At 44.1% G+C, this 21,346-nt stretch overlaps 1 protein-coding gene across 1 annotated transcript in view; it reads left to right on the forward strand.

The window, feature by feature from the left end:
* Positions 1–21,346, forward strand: part of LOC146961228 (rho guanine nucleotide exchange factor TIAM2-like) — a 56,301-nt gene that overhangs the window by 24,994 nt on the left and 9,961 nt on the right. The window contains exons 4-11 of the mRNA XM_085770708.1: positions 598–1,494; positions 3,495–4,059; positions 5,282–5,460; positions 11,297–11,521; positions 14,962–15,147; positions 15,937–16,083; positions 19,068–19,124; positions 21,117–21,182. Of these exons, the coding sequence (XP_085626834.1) occupies positions 598–1,494; positions 3,495–4,059; positions 5,282–5,460; positions 11,297–11,521; positions 14,962–15,147; positions 15,937–16,083; positions 19,068–19,124; positions 21,117–21,182 (2,322 nt within the window). The remainder of the gene's footprint in view (positions 1–597; positions 1,495–3,494; positions 4,060–5,281; positions 5,461–11,296; positions 11,522–14,961; positions 15,148–15,936; positions 16,084–19,067; positions 19,125–21,116; positions 21,183–21,346) is intronic.

Raw genomic sequence — 21,346 nt, forward strand, 5'->3', positions numbered from 1 at the left:
ATTCTGGGCCCCTTGAAAGAATACTAAAGTGGGCCCCCGACTTTTCCACTTTTTTTTTCTTAGGCTACGTATTATCATTTTTTATTTAGCCTACTTTGTCTATAGATATTCTCATTCATCCAGGTCGTGGGTTTTTTTCTGGGCAAATTGAATCGTAGGCAACTGGACTTGTATTTGTCTGGGAAGATGTTTCGCCTCTTATCCAAGGGGCTTCATCAGTTTGTACGCTATGCAGCGCACCGCAAAAACATAAATAAATCAGTCATACAAAGATTAGACTAGTGGGGTTTTTTGGGGCCCTACTGGGCGCTGGGCCCCTAGAATTATCATCACCTTTCTCCCCTATACAACGGCCCTGGAGTCCACTGAGGGTTTTAAGAAAGAATTTAAAACCTATCTTTTTAGACAGGCTTTCAACTGATGTTGACGTTGTGGGGCCTCTGTAAAGTTACCTGAAATTGTGCTGTTATGTATATTTTGTTGTGATCTCTGTACTGTATTTTATTGCATTTTATCCTTGTTGTAAAGCACTTTGTGATTTTATCTATGAAAAGTGCTATACTGTATAAATTCAACTTACTTACTTACTTACTTAAGGTGCTGCTCAGCAAAGACGGCAGCATGCGGGTGGAGTTCACCAACAGCAGGGTCGTCCCCGTGGAGACGCAGGGGTTAACCGGCCAACTCCCCAACACCGTCGCCGCCACCACCACCACGCCCGCCCCCGTCTCCATACCCGACCCCTCGCTGCGCACCAGTAAAGGCAGCTCGCTCAGCTCCGACGGCTCTTGGTACGACTCCCCGTGGGGCGGCGGTAGCGGCGGCGGCGGCGGCGGCGAGCTGCTGGCCGACAACGTGTTCGTGTGCAACAGCAGCGGCTACACCACCACGGCAACCAGCAGCAGCAGCGGCGGCGGCGGTGGCGGCTACAACACCGTCTTCTCGGCGGTGCAGATGGACGACATCTCGCCGGGTTTCACCTCCTCCACGCTCCTGTTCCCCGCCGCCGCCGCCGCCACGGAAACCGCGGGTTACAACACGTGCTCCTCCGGCCGGACCGAGGACAGCGGCATCGGGGACTCGGTGATCCTCCTGCAGCCGGACCTCGGAGACTTCAGCCTGGTCTCGTCGTCGTCTCTAGACAGCGTTTACGCCAGCCACCACACGCTGCCCGCCTTCCCCACGGCGCCGGACACGTCGCCGCTACATCATCACCAGCACCGCGCCGCCTCCTCCTCCTCGGCGCTGCTGGATGACGTCATCCAGGAGGAGGAGGTGGCAGCAGGTGGAGGAGGAGGAGGAGGAGGAGGCGTGGAGCAGCAGCGTTTCTCCTCCCTCACGCTGCCGTGCCGACGGGCCGAGGCCCCCGCCGTCAGCACCGTCCCCACCGCCGCCGCCGCCGTCGGGAACAACCGCAAAGACTTCCTGAAGAGCCGGATCAGACGGCTGAGCGACTGGACAGGAAGTCTGAGCAGGAAGAAGAGGAGGATCCAGGTGAGAAACAACAATGTCTGCTCTTTAAAACTCGTTGTAACATCTGAGGATTTTAAAATGAAACATTGAGCTTTTTAATATTTTCTCGATATTTGTTCTTTTTCACATGTTTTTCAATTTTTGTATTTGGGCATTTTAAATCCTCCATACTAATGTAGATATGATAAGATATCACAGTAAAAACTATTCGAAGTAACAGAAACTGTTACTTGAGAGATGTAAAATTTTTTGAAACTTTCTTTATCTCCTCCTAGATTTTCTATTTCCCATCTCAACAGTTTAAATTTAACTTTACATTTTCAGATTTCATCATTTAGTTTAGTTTTTTTGCTTGAACATCTATTCACAATTACAATACAACCATTTTACATTTTTATTGTACTTTAAATTTGCTATGAGTAATATTATAAATGGCATTTTTTGTTAAATGGCATGTGAATAAGCTATAAAAGCTAAACAGACTAAACATTGACTATATACGTTTTTTAGTTTTTTTTTCGGTCTTGTAAAAACAAGTAGCCTACAATAGACAAATATAAAAGTATAGAAACAAAACAAAACAAAAACACAACAAAGCAATACAATGCACTTTTCATCTTATTTTGCCTACCCTTCTTAAATAAATATATTTTATAGATTGAATTTACATGCCTAATGCTCAGTTGAACAGATTTTATTCCATCATTAAAACGTAAAATCATATTTTAATTTATCCCAGAACAAAGTGTCTCTACATTTCACAGCAGCTGTCGCCAGACATCACAGTTTTGTTTTTCATATCACTGATCTGATGGTTTGGTTTCACTGTGTGAGCTTTGGCTCGGGCCGAACAACGTTTCCTGTTTACGTTTGGCCGGATGAGGTCACTTCCTGTCTGCAGTGAATACGAACCGAGACCTGAGCTCAGATCCTGGAAGCTTGACGACTTTTCATATTCTTGTTCACTGCGACGGTCAGACGGTCCGTTTCCGTGGTTACAACTAATATATTCTCATTATTGTACGGAAACACAGTGAGGACAAAAATACTGTTGGGTTTTTGATCATTAAACTGTTTTTACAGGCTGATTAACAAGTTCACACAATGTCTTTGGTTGATTACAGCCTTATAACGAACCTACTGCTATGACTATAGGCTTGATTATGGCAATCGGCCAATTTGCCAAAATGTTGAACTATCCCTTTAAATGTTGTGTTTTATCCAACCAGCTCAATCAAAACGACAAAAGCAATTATCCAGCTGTTAAAATAATTATAGGTTCTATTTCTAATCATTGTGATTTGTGTGTTTATGATGAAATGGCCCTTTAATGTCTCACCTGTTTCTTGTTTACACTCAGTTACCTCTAATGAAGTAAACACACCAAACAACAACAACAGCAACAAATAAACACAGAGGAAAACCAGACTCAGAAAAGACAAATAAAATCTGAGTTTGGTGCGAGAGGAGAATAAAGTCATGTGTGACTGTTATTGGATTAAAACAGTGTTGTTGTTTGCGGTTGCTAAGGTGACGTAACCCTCCTTGATAAAACAAACAAACACCAGATTAAAGGGACAACGAGGAGTCTTGGAAAAGCAAAGTGTTTTCACACTACATCTATGAGCCTCCGCGCACCGTGAAATTCTTTGACCGGCGCAAGACAGACTCATGTTTTCATTCATCAATAATTAAAGTCAGAGGTTCGAAGACGATCACATACCGTCGTAGTTCCCACCATAAACGGCGATTCGGCGGCGTTATTCTCATGACTCGCCGCGAAACCGAAAGTAAAGAAATGCTGGTCGGCTCGACCAGCATTTCCACCACCACTAATAATAACAAAATAACGATAGAGACAAAATGATATATTTATCAAAAAAGGAGCCATTAACAAGTGTGGGTAACGTAGATTCATCCACATTAACGTGAGACTTTTTAATAACCAAATAGAAACTCCTCGTTGTCCCTTTAAAGTCTCTCGATTAAAGATTAAAGTCTCTGGTCTGGTTTCTCCTCAGGAGCCGCACGGTAGCGACGCCGGGGATGTTTTCATCAACGGGCTGAACTCTGGGCTGGTCGGCTGCAACACGCTGTGGTCGTCCAACCCGCTCCACAGTCTGAACCAGAACCAGAACCAGAACCAGAACCAGAACCAGTTCTTTCCGGTCCACCGAGGCTCCTCCTCCTCCTGCAGGAGCCTGACCCAGAGCAGCAGCGACGTCCAGCGGCAGAACGTCTACGACAACTTCATGCAGGAGCTGGAGACGGGCTGCAGCAGCAGCGCCGCCGACCGGACCGAGCCGTCGGAGGGGGACGGAGAGGACGAGGAGGAGGAGGAGGAGGATGAAGGGGAGGAGGGAGATGGGGAGGAAGAAGGAGAAGAAGAGGAGGAGGAGGAGGAGATGGATGGGGAGGTGGAGCTGGGCGGAGGGGAGCAGCTGGACGTCCTGTTTGAGAAGGAGCAGGGTGTGGTGCGACGGGCCGGATGGCTCTCCTTCAAAGCTCTCATCACCGTGAACAAGGACGGGAAGCTGGAGCAGGTCGCTCGCCGCAAGTGGAAACACTACTGGGTCACACTCAAAGGTACAACCCCTCTCCCTCACCCCCTTCCTCACCCCTTTCCTCACCCACACAGACCATAAGAAATAAAAACCAGTTCATTATACCTTTACCTTTAAAAAAGATGATTTAACCGGACTTAAATTCATCTTTATCTCCACATACTGTACATCACAATTCTCTTCCTCGTGTTTGGTTTCATCACATTTAACTGGCAGAAGTTTTTTATCTGAAGTGCAACTCAGTAGGAACGAGAGCCACATGTTGCTGGATGTTGGTGTTACTGCTTAATGTTGCTTCTGTTTTGTCTGTAGCGGATGGTGTTTGAGCTGAGTTTATGTGAGCTTCAGATTTAGCTTTCTAATCCTTTAATGTATTATTTGTATGCCGATAACTAAATCATTTTATTTTCTTTTGGGGTGACTCTTAACATCAGCCCAGGGACAGCAGATGTAAAATAGACTTTTGGATAATACTGGCATGTTTACATTTGTTGAAATGTTTTATTAATGTGCGTTGTCCCTGATTATTAAACCTTTAAATAAATAAATGCCACATTACAACAAACAGAAGTCGCTAACGCCTCCAGATGTTAACAAAATAACAAATAAGAAAGAAAGGATAATCAAGATGAGGGAGAAGAAGATAAGCCAGGCTAACAGTTTCCATTGGTTTCCAGGCTTAATGCTAAGCTAAGCTAAACACAGACAAAATGATGTGATATTAAACTGTTGATAAACTACAAACTGTCAGATCAAAACAAACAGGCTCTGGACTAAATAATAATATTACACGGCTCTATTGAATGCTGCTCTCTGATTGGTCCATCGCTGCATTCTACGGTCCGTTATTATGCTGCGTTCAAAACAACTCGGAAGTCGGAAAAAAACGAGCTCCAAGTTGTCAAAAATGAATTGAATGGCGTGGAAGTCGGAAATTACAGGTCGGAAACTCGGGTGTCACGACAACATCAGAACATGGCGGCCCTCATCTTAAACAGTTAGAATTTAAAAGTTATTTGTTGAGGTTTTAATGCATATTTTTTTGTGTATTATTGCAGTATATGAAGTACGTTTATTAAGCTGTGATTATTGTTTTGTGTGAAATTGTGGTCCTCGTATGTAACGGAAATAACTTCACTTGTAACTTGTTATGAAATGCTTCGCGTCGAGGTTCCATAACAACCTCCGAACTATACGTTATCCCTTACATAAATGATGATGATGATGTGGTTCTGTCTCCTCAGGCTGCTCTCTGCTCTTTTATGAGACCTACGGGAGGAGCGGCGGCGGCGCCGACCAGGAGCTGTCGCCTCGTTACGCCCTGCTGGCCGACGACAGCATCGTCCAGGCCGTCCCCGAGCACCCCAGGAAGGAGCACGTCTTCTGTCTGAGCAACTCGTACGGAGACGTCTACCTGTTCCAGGTGAGAGGGCGTGAAGTAGAGCACCAGTAGTAGTCCAGGCAATTTAGCTCATTTTGGACCCCAAAATAGAACTAATTGTAACAGAATGTTTTTCACCATAAATCATTTCTATGAGGTGTCCAGAACAACATACTAAAAGTCCTAAGAAATCCTAGTTGGGGAAATATGTTTAATTCGCATCATTATTTACTGTACAAAGTCTATGGTGCCGATAAGGTACCATAGACGAATGGTAGGAGTAAAGGAAGAAAATAAGCCTATTCGGGTGTATTTTGGGCATACAGTATTACATTAGTGTTTTGCTCATTTGCATATTAAAATTCATTTTCCAAGAAACTTGTAATACAAAAAATGTTACTTTGCATGTCTACTTTCATTGTGTAAAGTTTCATTGTGGTAGGAGTAAAGGAAAAAAAAAAGCCTATTCGGGTGTATTTTGGGCATATTTGATTAGTGTAAGGCTCATTTGCAATTTTGCATATTCAAATTCATTTTCAAAAAAAATTTACTTTTCATGTCTACTTTCATTGTGTAAAGTTTCATTGTGGTAGGAGTAAAGGGAAAAAAATGAGCCTATTTGGGTGTATTGTTGTCTGGCCTTATCGGCACCATAGACTTTATACAGTAAATAATGATGAGAATTAAACATATTTCCCCTACTAGGATTTCTTAGGACTTTTAGTATGTTGTTCTAGACACCTCATAGAAATGATTTATGGTGAAAAACATTCTGTTACAATTAGTCTGTCGTAAAACGCTATTTTGCCTGGACTATAGCATTTAAAGTCCCCCTCCCGAGACCCTTTTTGGTTATTTTAAAACCAGCAGCTCATTAGCAATGCAGCTCTGGAGGGTGGGCAGAGCCTACGCTGCCCCGCTCGCTGACAGCTAGACATTGTACAATTACCGATTCAGCGCGTTTAGCGTAAAACTGCACACTGGGATTCGATCCCAGACGGTGCAAGCTGCTCTACCAGGTGAGCTATACCTGTTACACCTTGACAGCTACACCGACCTGTCAAGCCTTTCACCTCTGAGCCAGATGCAGAGCGGGGCGGGAGCTTGTAGCACTAGTGCCCTCCCCTGGAGCTGTGACACGTCAACCCCAGTCTCCCTGAAACTGCCAGTTTGCGTCTGCCGTTGGTTCACAGCAGTTTGAAGGCAGAAAAACTCAGAAATGCAATTTTGCACTTCTTTTTCTGCTGCTATGTCCTCTAACACAAGAAAAATGCCACAGGAACATGTGAAAAGCACGAAAAACACGATTTTCATGGGAGGGGGTCTTTAAAGGAGCGCTTCCATTCACCGGGTGTTGGCACCGTCCTTGAACGCACCACCGTGAAGTGTTTGCAGATGATTCCTGATCTCATGTCTCATGTTGGTCCTGTGACAGAACTGCAGTGGTTTCTGGGACTTTTCCCTCCCTCCTCTCTAAAACCTGAACCCTCTCGGTTTTCTCTCGGTTGCCAGTCGTTACATTATTTGGCTGCGTTTTCCCCCCGTTTCATCCCCACAACAGTGTGAATGAATGGGTCGTAGTGTTGAGGAGGAGGAGGAGGAGGAGGATTGTGGGTATTTTTTTCCTCTCTCTCGGGTTCAGAAACCATCAGCGTCACCGCCACAAACACGCTCAACAGCCCGGGACGTATTTTAGGATTTTCTCTGCATCTGTTTTACTTGGTAGTGACGGTTCTGCTGCTGGCAACAGAACGAACCGCTGCCCTCGTTTCTGAACATGCAACTCTGCGGATGACTCCTTTCCTTACACTGGAGCTGCTTGTGCAAACTACATGAAAATGAAACAGGATTTAGCTTTTAAAGGGATAGTTCAACATTTTGGCAAATTGGCCCATTGCCATAATCCCTATAGTCATAGCAGTAGGTTCGTTACCTTTAATTGTCGGTGCAAGCTATTTTTTTTTTAGCAGAGCCGCGAGCTGCTCAGAGCTACGCTACGGAGGCTCATGGGATTTCTTGGTTTCCCTCATCAAACTCATCAAATACACAATCCAAAAACTCCAAAACGCTCTGGTGGACAAGTTGTGACCTGCACATTCACCACGCTATGAGATAATAACAGGACGTTACCAGACAGAGTTGTTTTAGAGGTAAATGCAGAGCCTGCTTGCTGAAAAACTGTCCCTGAAGGCAACGTGCATCAGCGGTTTTGTATGTATTTACCGACAATCTGTCCACCAGAGCGTTTTGGAGTTGTTGGATTGTGTATTTGATGAGTTTGATGAGGGAAACCAAGAAATCCCATCAGCCTCCATAGCGTAGCTCTGAGCAGCTCACGGCTCTGCTCCACCGTTCTAAAAATAGCTAGAACGAACCTACTGCTGTGACTATAGGGATTATGGCAATGGAGCAATTTGCCAAAATGTTGAACTATCCCTTTAAGGCATTGAGCCTGTAAGGCTGCAGTAAATTATCAACAAACACAAAGCAGCAGCAGCAGCACTCCAGAAGGTCAGAGGTCACCGCGGGTCCTCGTTGGCAGCAGCAAATGGAAATCTCTTCGATCTTCTTCCTCGCGCTTTTTTTTACGAGCTCAGAAAACACTTCTTTATTCCCAGAGTAACTCTCACCGCTCTTGGCTGTGGAGTGTGTGTGTGTGAGTGTGTGAGTGTGTGTGTGTACACTCACAGACACACAAATCACACGGCAGCCGACCTCAGTCACGTTTCCATGGATCCCTGAGGAGGAGGAGGAGGAGGAGGGGTGAGTGGTACTGAGGTGTCGAGGAGCTTTTGTCAGGAGCTGAAAAGACGTGTGAAGATGGAGAGAGGAGGAGGGAGGAAGCTCCTAATGGGAGTCACGACACCCGGCTAATTACTGCAACAAATGCTCCTGTTTACGACACTGACCCCGGCGGCGGCGGTGGCGGCTGCAAGCTTCTTAATCCTCTCGACACATTTCACTCACTAAAACACCAAAAACCCACCTGTTAGTGTGAGGAGATAAAAGCTGCTGTCTGATGGTGCAGCAGCTTCAGAGCGTCAGGGGACGAGCGAAGAACACTCAAGAGTTTTTACGACTCCCCGGCGCTTCGCTCTGAAAGGAAACGCTGCCTTCATTAGGTTCTCGTTAAGGCCTGGAAGAAAAGGGAAATTTACGACCGTGTTTTTATTGCTGGGACGAATCAACAAGTGATGAATAACGGCTCTGCAGAGATGTGTTTATGTTCACCGAGGAGCTTCAGTGATCTATGAATCAAGGAAATCACATTTTAAAAAGGGTTAAAGCGATCACTCAAATTAAATTACTGTCTCTGCTCTTGAGGATTCTCACTCTGTTCAGCTTTTTAGCCTCTTTTACCTCCTTGTTTGTTTTTATTTTGGCTACTGCAACTTAAACTTTAGATCATTCAGCAGCTGCAGAAACAGACATTTTCCATCATGAGGTGGTGGAGACCAAAGATGGAGATAAAAGAGAGGGAATGCTTCGTGTTGCTGTGTGGAGATGAGCTACTGGTTCAATACACAGACTTTATAATATGTCAGTTTTGTGTTCAGAGCCACTTTTGCTGCCTCCAAGTGCCCAAAAAACACAGCTTTTGTGTCAAATCAAGCTGTTAAATACTGTAAGGTCAGATAAGACCAGAGCTCAGGTGACTTGCGTTCTGTATAGGTTAGTAATTTTCCTACTACAATTTTAGCACTTTTTATTTGGTGCTAATTGTTCATTTTTCAATCTCTTTGCAATCTATTGTATGTGATCGTGTGTAATTGTATGTTCTGTGTTACTTGTGGCTGCAGCATGGGCAGAACAAATTTCTCACATTGTGGGACAATAAAGTTAATCTTAATCTTTTTAAAATGAAGCAGTGAACGCATCATTCTGAGTTTCAATCAGCGATCACACCGACATAAGAGTTTGTTTTTCACACTTTTATTGACTTTTGTTTGGATTTTTATTATTTATGACTTGACTTTGAAGTGTTTCCTCTCATATATGTTGATTTTGTTTTATATGCCTCAGACTATTTCACATGCAAATTAAGTCTAATCATTAGGGTCCGGGCAGCTAAGCTGCCGGGACACTATTGTATTCCTAGGAATTCTTCTTCTTTCTTTCTTTCTTTCTTCTTCCAAGGAAGTCATACTTCCCATGGGCGAAAACTCACCAAACTTCACAGAAACATCCGACCCCATGCCAGATTCACTCAACTCCAAGGACATGTGCCCCCCCCTCCTAGGGGGGGCACAATAAGCGTTTAAATTTAAAAACTTTAAAAATTCCTACCAAACCAACGGTAGATGCTACAGTGTTGAAACTTCACCACAATGTAGCGTCAATACTGCTGAAACTTTTGTCCACTTAAACTTATTACAAATTATGAAGTCCATCACTCTGTTTTTTTCGATAACTGTAAAACTTTTAAAATGTATCTCCTCCCACAATTTTTGCTCAATTGACACCAAACTTGCTACAGAGCATCTCCAGACTGTCCTCCACAAAACTTGTTTCTCGGATTTTTGATTAAGCAAAAATTGAGCCAACAGTGCATGAAAACGTTTGACTGTAAACACTACTGTAAACATATACCATCAAATTCTTGCTAAATACATTTTCAATCTTCCTGAAAAAAAATGACAATATTATATTTGGCAAATATCAGAATTTTAATTAAAAAACTGAATTTTTGAGAATATTTTGAATTCTGCTCTCATGGGAACAACTGCAGCCAATGTGAGTGTGGAATTTATAAACATCATATTTTCTCTTATGAAGCAAAACACTTATCATTAAAAACAAATCACCAACATTTCCATGCTGTCAATATGCAATTTATGTATTATCAGATTTTTGTTTGGATGACTGAATTTCTGACTTTTGACCATTTCATCACAACAGCTGCCCGGGCACTGGCTCACCTGAGTGGATAAATGAAGCTACACAGCAGGTCTCACTACCAGCTAATTAGCTCAGTGGGTTAAGAGCTGGTTCTTGGTGTCAGAGATTGTGAGTTCGAGACCCAGCAAGGGTGATGATGATAATGACAGATCGATATGTCACATGTCCTCAAGCTATTTTGCTGTCTAAATGCAATTTATGTATTAACAGATTTTTGTTTAGATAACAGAAATCTGCGTTCACAACAGCTGCCCGGACACTGACTCCCTGAGTCTATTTGAGAAGACACACAGGAGGTCTCACTTCCAGATAATTAGCTCACTGAGTTAAGCGCTGGTTCTTGGTGTCAGAGGTTGTGAGTTCGAGACCCAGCCAGGGTGATGATGATAATGATGATGACAGATCAAAATGTCAAATGTCCTCAACATGAAACACAAGACAATTGTCCTAATGGTGGCATCACAGCAAGCTTCTAAGTTTAAAAATCCAAATAGCTTGGACTGGACCATGTGCGAAGGCTCCTAACATCTTAGACTCATAGTAGATGTTTGACAAATACATATCATTATTTTACCTCAAAAACTGATTTTTCTTTTTCTGCCTACACGACAGTGAATGGCTTACACAATTTGTGAAGCCACTATTGATCTGCCACTTGTCAATTAGCTCAGTGCGATAGACAACGGTCTTTGGTTCTAGAGATTGTGGGTTCAATCCTCAACTGGTGCAAATTGGACATTATAAGGTCAACTGTCTTGTCTTCCTATTCTCCTATTTGTTGCTCAGAATTGCCTAAATTTGCCCAAAAGTAGCCCGGACCCGACCCATCGCTGCGCAGCAGCTATAATTTGACTTTGGATTTGCTCGACTTGATCGATCAAAAACCGAATCTGGAATTGAAACCAGGTTTTGTTTGGAAACTGTTTTGTTTTTTAGCTCCTTCTCGTGTCTCAGCTTGGCTCTCTTGTGTCTCCTGCAGGCCACCAACCAGACGGACCTGGAGAACTGGGTGACGGCGATCCACTCGGCCAGCGCCTCCCTGCTGGCGAAGCGCCAGGGGAAGGAGGACACGCTGCGTCTGCTGCGCTGCCAGAGCCGCTCGCTGCTGCACAAGATCGACATGGACGGCAAGATGAAGAAGATGGCCGAGCTGCAGCTGTCCGTCATCAAGGAGCAGAAGAACAGGAAGGCGGTGGAGAGTCAGGTCAGCGGACGGTTTGACTTTGACTTCATGTGGTCTCCTGCCCGGGTCGCAGGTTCGATCCCCTGCAGGTTTTATCAGTGTATCAAGTGTTTTCATGGTTATTTACTATAAATAATCAAGTGGTTAACCCAAAAAACAAAATCCTAACTGGGTGAAAAGAGCAGATTAGTTGCAGCGGGTCACAGGTTTATCATGAGCTCGTCTGTTCTGAGGGTGAAAAGGGGAAAATGAAAAAGTCTAAATCCCTGAACACATGTTGTTTTTCAGTGGGTTTACTGCAATAATCAGTTATTTAGTCTCAAATTAAGACTCCAGACAAATGTTGGAGATGAGGCCACTTCAGTTGCTTGTTTTTGGGATTCAATTGTCTTGAAATGAGAGTTATACATCCAACTGGAACTCAAACAGTTTCTACTTCAGTATCTTTGTGGTTTGGAGTCGTTAAACCTCACAAAGAATGAATCAGTTCTCTGTGTTTGTATCACGACGCACGATTGTTTCATCTGGTGCTTGGTGACATGAAATCACGCCGCAGCTTTTAAACTCGATGTTGAGATTCAGAAACAGCAAAGACCTGGTTTCATGCATCAGATGGAAACTTCTCTCTGCTCCTCCTGAGTCGTCCTCTGGCTCCTGAGCAGGATTTTCCACAGCAGAGTGGACTGTGGAGACCGTGAGCTCAGGTAAACGTGTTAACAGGAAGACAAACCTGCAGCAGCAGCAGCAGCAGCTCTGATGGATGTAGCGGAGCTGCTCCCGTCCTGCTGGCAGCCCGAGGAGACGCTCCGTGAAACCGTAGACGTCATTACATAACAAACAGCCTTGAGGATGTTCTGGCTGCAGCAGCAGAGCGGAGAAACGTCCAGTTTAATATCTGCTCCAGATGTTCGGGGCTGTTACCGGCAGCATGAAACAACAACACACGGCTTCCCGCTAACGACGCAGCCAGATGTTGCTGTAGAGAGTGACATCATGAGCAACACGACACAAGAAGCGTCCAATCGGCTCCAAGCATCCGAGGTGAGACGGGACCGGGATCAGGATCTTCCTCTGAGCGCAGCATCCATCACGTTCCAGCGTTTGACCAGGAAACGTCTCTGATGATCCTTCACATCTGGATTTTTATTCCCAGTGTTTTTTATAAAGTTTGCATTGAGTTGCAAAAACATAACATCTGTGAACATGTTTGTTATTGAAAGGATAAGCCCCGCCCACTTCCTCTGCAGATATATGATACATAAAGAAACTTACACGCAGATAAAAAGAGCTTGACATAAACCAACAGAAGTGACGTGCTGCATGATGACAGTAAAGACTCTCAGTGTTCACTTTATTAGGCAAAACGTGATTATGCGATTGGATAATTCAACACATAATCAGCCAAAGTCCACACATTTATGCGTGGGTCCCATTTTTTCAAAGATGCCGCACTTTTCGTTGTATAAAAAGCAGATTTCCATGCAAAATAGGCAGGAGCTCAGTGCATGCAGGCGTGAAGACGATGAGCTGGAGTTTCAAGTTTTAATACTTTATTGCCATGTCAACAGCATTGTTGATTGGGATTTTAGTGGACTTCACACACTGACATAAAAACACAACATACACCCAATACAGTACATGATAAAAACAGAGTAAAGTGCACAAAAGTAATAAATAGATAATCAATAAATATGGCACATTAAAACAATACCCTGTCCCTCTAAATGGACCATGGTATTTAAAATAATATTTCTGAGGTGTTGAGCATTCAAACTGAGCATTAGAATTAATATCCTTTATTTACCCAGGTTAAAAAAACTTATTGAGATTTAAAACCTCTTTTCCAAGAGAGACCTGGCCAACACGGCAGCACAAAAGGTGATAGAAGTGACCTGTAGATCCACTGGGGCTCAGAACTGAAGAAACTTTTTCATATCAGAAATGCAAAACGTCTTCAAGAGCCAAAAGAAGAACAAGAACAAGAATGGTTGCCTATGGTGACCTGGATGACTGAAACTGACCTTCAGACATACATTCACCGTAAAGCAAACGACCTCCTCAGTCTCCAGATCCAAGTCCAGTCGAGCTTTGACCTTCAGGAAGTGGAGATTCACATCCTGGTCTTTCTGTGATGCTCTCAGGTCGATGTGGACCAGAACCTCTGAGGAACGTCTCCAGAATCTCGTTGAATCTATGACGAGAAGATTCAAGGTCCAAACAGGTTCTGGGAAGATGTGTTTGTGTTTGAGTGGAGAGACGCTGTGTGGGTCTTCAGTCGTGAGATGATATTTACGTGACGTCATGTGATTACTTGACATGATGAGCAGCGGTTTCTCGGCAGCTGGAGGCGATCATCATCATCAGCAGCAGCATCATCGGCTCTTGACTCACTCACACCCTGGGAGATAAAAGCCCGACGGTGACGGTGAAGAGGACCGAGGCTCCAGATCGGACGGATCATTTAGCAGCTGCTTCATCTCCGTCTCTCGACTGTGAAACTGATCCCAGCGCTGCCGTTTGAACTCCGGCTGTAGATTAGAGGCTAATCTCACTGCTCGACATTCAATTACACATTTTACTCCAGAGGGGGGAGGAGAGGAGGAGGAGGGAGGAGGAGAGAGAGAGAAAGATGGTGAAGTATAAAATGTTTGATCCCTGAGCAGAGAGAAGTTTGTTTGTTTTTTTAATGAGGATGTTTAATTAATGTACGAGTTGAGTTTACGTTGGTGAGGTTGAAGCAGCGTGGGAAAGAGAGAGAGAGAGAGAGAGAGAGAGAGGATGGAGAGATGAAAGGGGAGGACAGGATGGAGGGAGGGGGAGGAATTCCTTTCACTGGTCGCCGTGGTGACGTTAGATTAGACTGATTGGTGATAATCACACTGAAGGACAAAATAACCTCAAACAGAGACACAACAGGAAGAGAGAGAGAGACTGAGGAGAAACATGTGACCTACTACCACTTCTTCTCCTTCGTCTTCTCCTTTGTTTTCTCCTTCTTCTTCTCCTGCTGCTGCTTCCTTCTATCCACTCCTCCGTCATCTTCTTTTCCTCCTTCTTCTTCTGCATCTTCTTTTGCCTCTCCTTCCTTTCCATTTACTCTATCTTTTTCTTTTCCTCCTCGTTCGTCTTCTCCTTCTTCTCCTTCTTCCTTTGTTCCTCCTCCTTCTTCATCTTTATTTCTTTTTCCCCAACCTCCCTATCCTATTCCTCTTTCTTCCTTCCTTCCTTCTTTTTCATTCTTTCCTCCTCCTTCCTCTGTGATTTCTCCATATTTTAAATTACCTCTTTAATTAGTCTTTAAGTTTTTTGTCATCACTTTAAATGAGTTCCTTCAGAAATCAAACACATGCAACTTCTGAGTCTGAGATATTTTCTGCTGCTCTGTTCTGACTGAAGAAACCAAACATCAAACGTTTTGCTGCTTCAAGCTGATTGTTTCTTCCCGTCGTGTGTCTCTTCAGATCAAACAGTGGGAGCAGAACCTGGAGAAACTGAACCTGGATCTGTTCAGACTGCGGTGCTACCTGTCCAGTCTGCAGGGCAGCGAGCTCCCCAACCCCAAGAGCCTCCTCGCCGTCGCCAGCCGGCCCTCCAAGAGCATGCTGGGACGTCTGGGCGTCTTCTCCGTGTCCTCCTTCCACGCCCTGGTGAGAGAGAGGAGCTTCACAGCAGATTTTAACCCTCGCATGATCCAAAATTTGTACCACTTCCATGACCCCTGGACAAAATTTAGATATCAGTTACTCCAAAAATATGTGTGATACATATTAGGGCTGGGTCTTGACTAAACATGAAAATCACTTTTGACACGGGTTTCAAAATTTTTAACCCCTTCCTGGCCAGTTGTTTTTGCTGCAAAAACACACAATTTCTATGGGGCTCTATAGGCTTTATGGCTGGTAGTGCAGTATTTTAGTGATAAAAAAGAGATATCCAAAATCCCCTCAGTGAAAACTTAGAAAATAAAACAAGAATTTTTAAAGGGGCTTTATCAATTGTTCAGATTTCAGTTATGGAAATTAGCATTAGCATATTTCATTAGATATTGCCTCATTTACATATTTAAACATAAAATTTGACAAAACTTGTAATACAAAAAATATTTGTCTTAATGTGAGTAATGAACTTGGGAAGTTTCATGGTGATATCTGTAAGTTAAAATTTTTACTTTTTTTTTACATAAAAAAAACCCATTAGACATTTTTGTCCAGCGAAGGGTCATGGGTGTTTTTAAAATTCATTACGGGTCCAAAAATTCAATTTCATTCTGAAATTCGGGACATCCAGAGTTTACCCAAAGATACACCTCCTTGCCAAAAATCAGGCCCCAGTGACCTTTCATTTGACCGTGGGGGGTTGGGAAAGTGTGAGAGGTGGACAAACATGTCCAGTGGGTAAAAGGAGGGTAAAGCATGTGGCGTCCTCTCTGTCCTCAGGTCTGCAGCAGAGACGAGGCGACGCTGCGGCGCCGCTGTCGGTCTCTGTCGGGAGGAAGCGGCCGGCGGCGGGGACAGCCGTCCTCCCTGAAGGCTCTGGACGGGCTGAACCGACGCAGCAGGGACACGAGTCACCCGACCTCCCAGGTAATAGACCGCACCGCCAGCCAGGAGAGATTAATTTTCTTTTTTAAAGGGATACGTCAACATTTTTTTCCGTGTCTTGCCTCACTCCCGAGTCCATGACCAGCAGATAGACACCATCCTTTCGACTGTGCGTGCAGTAACGAGGGAGATAGAGCCGTATCGCCCATAATTAGCTTAGCTCAAACACTGGAAGTGTATAGGTAGTGTTAGCCTGCCTCCTACCCGAGCCGAAATCAGCAGTCAGAAGCTGATTTCATTTTAAACTCTGTAAATATATCATTTTATCGACATTTCAAACATTTTTAGGAGAGAAAGTAGCCGTTTAGATCAGCAGTGTGTCGTTAATTTGTCTAAATACCAGCTGTTTACAATTTTGTTCGGACGAATTCGGCGCTACTCAAGCTAGCCGTTGTGACCAACGCACTTCCGGTTACTTTCACAAAATAAAACACGTTATACAGAACCGGAGAGTTTTGTCAGCTCTGAGGCGAAGATCAGTCCGTTTAGAGTTGCTGAAGAGTTTCTCTGATGACTTTAGGTGGAGGCAGGCTAACACTACCCATACACTTCCAGCATTTGAGCTAAGCTAATTACGGGCGATACGGCTCTATCTCCTTCGTTACTGCACGCACAGTCGAAAGGATGGTGTCTATCTGCTGGTCATGGACTCGGGAGTGAGGCAAGACACGAAAAAAAAAATGTTGGTGTATCCCTTTAACCCTCTCGTCTCCTGAAGTTCCGCCACTCTGATCCTCGTGTTGCAGTAGTTATGATTTTACATCAGAAACTAGAAACCGGAGACTTTGTGTCTTTTCCCTCCAGTTGCTGGTTTTTTGGCTCTTGTTTCCCACATTCGACTCTTATCTGACTTTACGAGCCTCTGTGTTCGCCGCCCCTCCCTCATGTGTAAAACCCCTCGGACCCCAGCGCTTCAGTCGTCCAGCTGAAGTTCCCATCATCCTCGGCTCCCGAAGGGCCCCCTGCTCCCTCTTGATAAACAGCGAGCTGCTATTTTCAGCCTCGGAGAGTCTGGGAGTTTGGAGTCCAGCGGAGGATAAATCTGTCAGCTCCCTCTCGCTGCAGCTGCAGGTTTATGTTGGCTCGGGGGTTTTGACGTGTTGGACGCCGCAGCAGCAGCAGCGACACGTGTTCTGTGTTGACTCTGAGCCTCTGACAGTGTAAACAGTGTAAGTGCAGTTTTATAGAGCTGACGGTATAGAGCTGCAGCGTTTAGCCTGCTCCCTGCTCACACTGAGCTGCTCCACCGTCGCCAGCTTGGCAGCACCTGACTCCGCCCCTTCCCCCGTGGCTTATTCCAAAAAAGAGGAGAAGCTGCAGAACTTAAAACTCTGTCACAAATCCATAGAGACCAAAACCGTTTCTGTTCCAGACTGTAAACTTGTTTATTTCTGCGGTAAAGTCAGACAGGGAGTCTATAGAGACGGACTTCCTGTTGGAGACTCACTCTAGTGGTCAGGAGAGGAACTGCAGGCTTCACTGCTCCATTCATCTTTTTTTTACACTTGGATGCAACATCACAGAATTTACTGATCTGACTCGGTAAAAGATTAAATAAATCTTCTTTGGTTTGAAGCTGTTAGCTATTACCGTGAAGGTAATTCTTAAAGGGATAGTTCAACATTTTGGTAAATTGACCCATTGCCATAATCCCTATAGTAATACTATACTATACTATAATACTATAGTCATAGCAGTAGGTTCGTTACCTTTAATTGTCGGTGCAAGCTATTTTTAGAATGGCGGAGCAGAGCCGCGAGCTGCTCAGAGCTACGCTACGGAGGCACATGGGATTTCTTGGTTTCCCTCATCAAATACTCAATCCAACAACTCCAAAACACTCTGGTGGACAAGTTGTGACGTGCACATTCACCACGCTATGAGATGATAACAGAATGTTACCAGACAGAATTGTTTTAGAGGGAAATGCAGAGACTGCTTGATGAAAAACTGCCCTCGACAGGAACGTGCATCAGCGGTTTTGCATGAATTGACCTCTAAAACAACTCTGTCCGGTAACGTTCTGTTATTATCTCATAGCGTGGTGAATGTGCAGGTCACAACTTGTCCACCAGAGCGTTTTGGAGTTGTTGGATTGTGTATTCGTAACTTAAAGGTAATACTCCTAAGACTATAGGGATTATTGCAATGGGCCAAAATGTTGAACTATCCCTTTATTATAGTGAGATTAGATCCCTGCGATGGATGTGTAAACCAAACCGGTTCCAGCTGCCACACCTCACCGAGGATCTGACAGCTGGATCCAGTTCAGGAACTCGTTGGATCTTGTTCTGGGATCAGATCTGATGATTCCGTCAGAGGTTTTCCCGTTATTCCCGGCCCACGGAGTCGGTCTGATGTGTCTCATCAGCTCTGAGCGCCATGTGGAGTTGATTGTGTCGTGGCCTCAGCAGGAGAGTTACCGGACACGGCCCTGCCCCCCCAACCCCCCCCATCATCGCGGGTCGTTACTGTAAAAAGGTTCGATTCCTCCAGAAAAACAAACGGCAGAATGAGTTTTAGATAAATGCCAGAGTGGAGGAATCCTTACGTCCATGATTTCTGTTGGACTCAGTGTGTGTGTGTGTGTGTGTGTGTGTGTGTGTGTGTGTGTGTGTTGTGTATGTGTTGTAGTGTGGTCGGTGATGATGATGTGTTTACTGTCAGTCGGTGGTCCTCAGACTCCAGACTGACTGCAGCTCCTCCGCTCTGGTTTCTGCTTCCACTTCTCAAACCTGTAATTTCAGCACAGCTCTGCCTCGTACTTTTTTCTTTTTTTCTTTTCTTTTTTTTCCCATGACTCCTCGGGGCTAATTTTGGTTTTGATCCGGAACAGAGTTCAGAACCAGATTCTTTTTCCTCACTGGGTCGTTTTTAATTAAGTATAAATATAGACCGTTGGGGGGGTTATTTATAGTTTCGTCCTCCTGAGTCACGACTTCACCGACTCTGAATCTGTGTTTCAGGTTTTCAGGAGTCAAGTCGCCGCGTCGTCGTCGTCGTCTGCTCACCACCACGCCGAGGTAAACACACAACACTCTGTGGTTTGATTTATTCTGCTCTGTGTCCCAGAGGGGTGGAGCCAACACAATCTGGTGTCTTTAGGAATCTCCATCTTTAACCAAGACTAAAAATACAGAAGATACAAAACAACTCAATTAGAAAACAACAGTATAAAGGAAAGTTAACAACAGTGGTGAAGCAGCACTGGAGCTGAAATGATCAGTTGGTTGAATGATTGATTTATTGATTTATTGAGTGAAGAGTGGACAGACAATTCTTCTTTTGCCTCTCCTTCCTTTTCATTTTCTCATCTTTTTTCTTTTTATCTTCATTCTTCTCCTTCTCCTCCTTCTTCTTCCTTTGTTCCTCCTTCTTCTTCATCTTCATCTCCATTTTCCTCATCTCGTCATCCTATTCCTCCTCCACTTCTTGTTCTCCTCCTTCTTCTTTTCCTTCTTCCTCCTTTTATTAGCAAATGTTGCTATAACCTGGCTCAAGGCATCTTCTCTTGTCTCTCAAGATTAATGTTTTTGTGCATTGTCCCTGTTTTAAATAAATAAATTCCTATTCCTATTCCTATTCTTCAACTCTTCCTCCTTGTTCCTCCTTCCAATGAAGAGGAAATAACATAAGATTATTATTAAACCCTATTGACAATAGATAAAGCATCAACTGCACCTGTGCAGCAGTTTGATAGACACCACACGGCCCCCTGAACGCATCACAACTTCACATCAAAGTTTAGAAACAGGAAGTGCTGCAGCTTCACCTGTCGGTCATGTGACCAGCCACCTGTTGCTTCCTGAGGAGGAGGAGGAGGAGGAGGAGGAGGAGGACAAAGAGGAGGAGAGACGTCTTTATTCAGTTTGCTCAGATGGACAGATGTTTCGCAGCAGCCTGCTGATCTGTGGACACGGGGGGAGAGGAGGGAGAGGAGGGGGAGAGGAGGGAGGATTAAAAGTGTGTGAGGGCCTTTTCTTCTCCCAGAATTCCTTTGTCCTCGAGTGTTAATCCCTCTTCAGCGGCAGAAAATGACTCCCCCACCTCCTCTCTCTCTCTCTCTCCCCTCCACATGACCCCTCCCCCCACTGTCTCATGACCTCCTCCCCCTCCTCTCCTCCTTCCTTCCTTCCTTCCTTCCTTCCTTCCTTCCTTCCTTCCTTCCTTCCTTCCTTCCTTCCTCTCTACATGACGCCTCCTCGTCCGTCTCCTTTCTGTCCTGCTGCTGTTTCGTCCGTGTTCATCTTTCATTTACATCTCTCTCTCTCTCTTCACATTTATTTTCCTTCCTCCTCCTCTTCTTTGTCTCCCTCTTCCTCCTCCTCTCCTGTGATTTTTAACAAACACCTTTCAGTCAATAACAAACCAGTTTTTAACTGATGAAGCAGAAACAGTGACAAAACAAGCTCAGTCTTGTTGGTGCGTTCAAAAGCATGTGAGAAAACTTTGATTTCCAAGATTTTGTTTCTACTTTTTACTTTAGAGTTTTTAGGTTTTAATAGTTCATGATCAGAGAGTATAAAACTCTGTGTTATAACATTTGTTATTATTTATGACCTAATGAACTAAAAATAAAAACTAGTTTATAGATTTATGGCTCAAGCTGCAGGTTCCCTCTGTTAACACCGAACTTGGAAAGACCAGTTTCTCTTACTGTTGCACCTACAACCTGGAACACCCTGCAAAATCATCTGAAACTTACCTCACTGTTATCAATAGGACAATTTAAAACCATAACTACATCTTATTTTACTGCTCCTGCTTTTAACTACACTTATGTTTTAATTCATCCTTGTCACCTTTAACTTCCAATATTCTGTTAATGCTTTTGTATGTTTCAAATGTCTTGTCTTCTGTCCTTATATGTTTTGTGTTGCATCTCGGCTATATTGTAAATGAGGTTACTCCTCAATATATCTCTGAGTTTAAATAAAGATTTTCCATGTTTGTCTTGAAAAACAAACATTTCACCTTTAACTCTGACTGTGTGTGTGTGTGTGTTCCTCCTGCAGAGACTGGAGTGTGTGTCCAAACAGAGGGAGGCAGCGCCCCCCGCAGGACGAGCTGCAGCTGTGCAGGTGAGTTCACTGACTCATCTGATCATTGACTGATCAATTATTGATTGTTTAGTAAAGAAAACATTTATTTATCACAATGATTTTGGGCTCAGGAGCTGTGACAATAGTTAGTCACTTAATTGATTTGTTGATTATGATCTGATTAAGATTCATTAGTTGTATGA

This window comes from Trachurus japonicus, chromosome 24 (genome assembly GCF_045865225.1).
Source record: "Trachurus japonicus isolate A0001 chromosome 24, Traja_1.0".
NCBI lineage: Eukaryota > Metazoa > Chordata > Actinopteri > Carangiformes > Carangidae > Trachurus > Trachurus japonicus.